The 3,458-nt window shown below is 41.7% G+C and overlaps 1 protein-coding gene across 1 annotated transcript; it reads right to left on the bottom strand.

Annotated features, from left to right (window-relative positions):
* Positions 1-547: 547 nt before the first annotated feature.
* On the bottom strand, positions 548-2,618 carry LOC116202252 (putative receptor protein kinase CRINKLY4). Its single transcript, XM_031533724.1, has one exon. It carries the CDS (start codon positions 2,414-2,416, stop codon positions 1,409-1,411), a length of 1,008 nt encoding a protein of 335 aa, XP_031389584.1. The 5' UTR covers positions 2,417-2,618; the 3' UTR covers positions 548-1,408.
* Positions 2,619-3,458: the final 840 nt, after the last annotated feature.

Here is a 3,458-nt window from a genome sequence, read left to right as displayed (position 1 = left end):
GGAGTGAGATTATAGCCATTTGTTCCAGGCGGTTCATCGAGCACCTTGGAGATGGCAGAGCGCATCAACTGCTGGAAGGAGAGGAAGGGGAGAGAGGATGATCCATGTACGTCCGCATAAAAGGGATGTTTCGGAAACAGAGGGGAAGAGGCACGACGGGGGTTTGGCCACAAGGCACGAACGGTTGAAGGCAGGGTCGGGCGCTTCCGGTTGAGCACTGCTGGAGCAGCCAGAGCCCGGCAGGGAATGGCCGGCGTGGTGAGGGCGTCCGGGGGAAGGCAGTAAGGACGGTAGAGAGGAATGCAAGTGGAGTGCGAAGGGAACGTCTGGGGAAGGCGGGGGTAAGATGGGTTCATATTTTTTATAGTAGAGTAATAGATTAGAATTTATATTGTAATCATAACATACATATATATATATATATCAAGAGATATAATTTATTAAAACCACATCTTTTTCATTTATATTTTACTTTAGTTACAAATGAGGCTCATATATTAAAAATGATAAGAGAAATAACTGAAATAACAGGGAAAATCCCAATAACGAGAAATCCCAATAATGATATATGTCCTATACAAATAATAAGAAATTCATAAGAAACCAAGCCGAAGGAATTGTATATTGTATATGTATCTGTATATTGCAGAAGGGGAATGAAGGATCTCTTTCTGTTTCAGCAAACCATTCATGAAAAGAAGATGCCCAATTCCACACGGAAACAAAAGACTTAAATTCACCGCCCAACCTAAAGCCAAAATTGACTTGGTCCGTTGCCCCACACACCTTTGCTTTCCAATCTCATTTCAACATCTCCCAGACGTACGCTTCCTACCGAAAGTTTCCTTCTTGTGCACGATATTACTCTCCTGTATATGTTGCACATATATGAACCCTCAAATTTCGACCAACCCCCCCATGTAATTAGCCAACTACTTGATTGACGATCGAAGCCAATAGATGCCGTCCTTGCCTAGATTGTGACCTTGGCAGCAAAACACGAAGATGGATTACCCACCGGATGTTGATCAAAAAGCAAGCGCAAACCACACGCCGTAGTTATTCATCCATCGATCCATAGCGTTTATTACATCGGACATTGGCTGAGTCTCCCTTGGAATGATCTACGATTTCTTGCTAGATGCGCCAATTGTTTTGGTTTATGGACTACTATTACTACATCTCATCCATCGTTTTCCTACCAATTTGACGCAAAAGTGTCCTTGACCAAGAATGCATACCACATCTTTCTTTCTTGTGCTTCACCCTCTGCCCAAAGAAAAATTAAGCAACCTTTACAAACCAAATTGGATCATCGATCATTTGCAAGTTCGTTTGTCACGATCGATTTGTGGGTCTCCTTCCTAGACAATCATGGCCAACGAATCATCGATTGCTTCGATCAAACTCAAGGACACGACACCTCCATCTCCAAATTGCTCAATATCGCCGCCACTTGAACCATCGAAGGCCGGCTCTTTCTCGAATTCCCAACACAGGCTAATGCAACTCTTGCCAATCTAACAAGAGGCTTTATATCCGATGGAATGACGAGCCTAGGGTCTAAGAATTCGATAAACCGCATTTCCTTAATCAACGGCAATGCCCACTTCGCAAGCAATCCCTCTTCGCTTCTCCTCCCACTCAGAATCTCCAACAACAAGACTCCAAACCCGTAAACGTCGGTTTCCTTGCAGGGGACCCCTCTTTCGACCCAATACTCGTCATCCACAAACCCTAGAAGGCCTCTCTTCTCTTGTGGCGCCAAGAAAGACAGGCCAAAGTCGGAGACCCTTGCACAAATCCTATCATCTATAAGAATGTTCGAAGACTTTACGCACCCATGGACTATACTTGGAGCTGTTCCTTCGTGCAGATACTCAAGGCCCTGAGCAGTCCCCGAAGCAATCCTCAGCCGCCGGCTCCAATCCAGAAGAGCCGCCCCATCGGGATTCTGATGTAAATAAAAGTCCAAGCTTCCCAAGCTGATGAACTCCGTCACAATGATTCTCTCGCCCGGAGCTTGAGAGAACCCCAAAATTGGGACTATATTGGGGTGAAAAGCTAGAGAGATCGATTTTACTACAGAAGAAAATCCAAACCCCGCATTGCTCAACACTAGCCGTGGGTGGATTCTTTTAACTGCGACTAGCTGTTGATCCTTTGATAAGACGCCGGAGTACACTGCCCCGAGGCGACCCTGACCGATCATCCTTGTGGGGTTGAAACCATCAGTCGCCGAATCTATGTCGGTCAGTGGGTATGCTTGTGCACATAGCTTGACAGGAAGAGTTTCCTCGGACTCGACCGGCTTCTTCTTGCAAACCATGAAAAGAACAATCCCGAGAATTATGAGGAACGATCCCAAGAGCGCCATAATAACATCGTAGGCAATCGCCACACCACTGGCGGTCATGTTTACGCGAATTACAGCTGATATAAATACTTCTTCCGCTGGAGGGGAAAGTTTCGGCTGAATGATTTAGAGAAGAAGAATGCGAAGTAGGTGTTTTGGCAAGGCCAGAATTTTACTAATTAAATTGGACACATATATATATGCGGATATATAGAGATTAGGTAGAAGACCTACAAGAAAGACGAACAAGAAAAGGATTACCAGCGATGTTATTTGGCTCTTATTCTCTTTAAATAAGATTATGAGTTTGAATCTTGTAAATGTCGTTTTCAAGTTAAATGGAGAAAATCCACAACTGGAAAAAGTTTATCTCTTAGTAGACCGGTCTGACTCGAACTGAATTAATCAATACCTATTGGACTTCCAGATAGACAGGGCGTATAGCGAAAAAACAAACAATATAATCTATTGTATTTGTTGTGTACTAGGAAATTCTTTCTAATGGATTCTTACATAGAGACAGATCGCGTGTCTATTCAAACCGATTATATTAATCTAATATGTTACTTGATGATATGGATCGATGCGAAGTCTAATTTAGATCTATTGCCACATCAACTGATTTGAAAGTTAATATCCCCCCACAAGTTGGTAATATAAAAAACTTTTTAACATTTAACTGAATATGAGAGATTGAATATACCAGATAATAAAAAAAAATTCCATCATCACGTCTGAAGCAGTATTACCAATTATATTTAGGAACTGTAAACTGTCAGATGGAGGCATGATTTATTATATATAGTATCCAATATTAAAAAAATATTCACGAGAATTTGAAAAATATATGTGCACACAATGAAAACAGGGGATATATATATTTGTTAGAAGTTTGGTACGCTGATCTATATTCTGTATGACTTTTGTTTAGTCTATGGTTGGCCACCTCCGCTATGATCCAAGTGGAATTTATTAGGGCAACACGGGGGGTGGTAGAAGGAAAGATCCTGGAAATTTTACTTTTGACGTATACCTAACAAAAATATTTTATTAATTTTGTTTGTTTGCTTTTTTTTTTTTTGAATGTCATATGTCCTATAGT

The sequence above is a fragment of the Punica granatum genome, chromosome 4 (genome assembly GCF_007655135.1).
Source record: "Punica granatum isolate Tunisia-2019 chromosome 4, ASM765513v2, whole genome shotgun sequence".
NCBI lineage: Eukaryota > Viridiplantae > Streptophyta > Magnoliopsida > Myrtales > Lythraceae > Punica > Punica granatum.
Note: the sequence above shows the minus strand (reverse complement) of the source record. Positions and strands in the feature narration are given on the sequence as shown.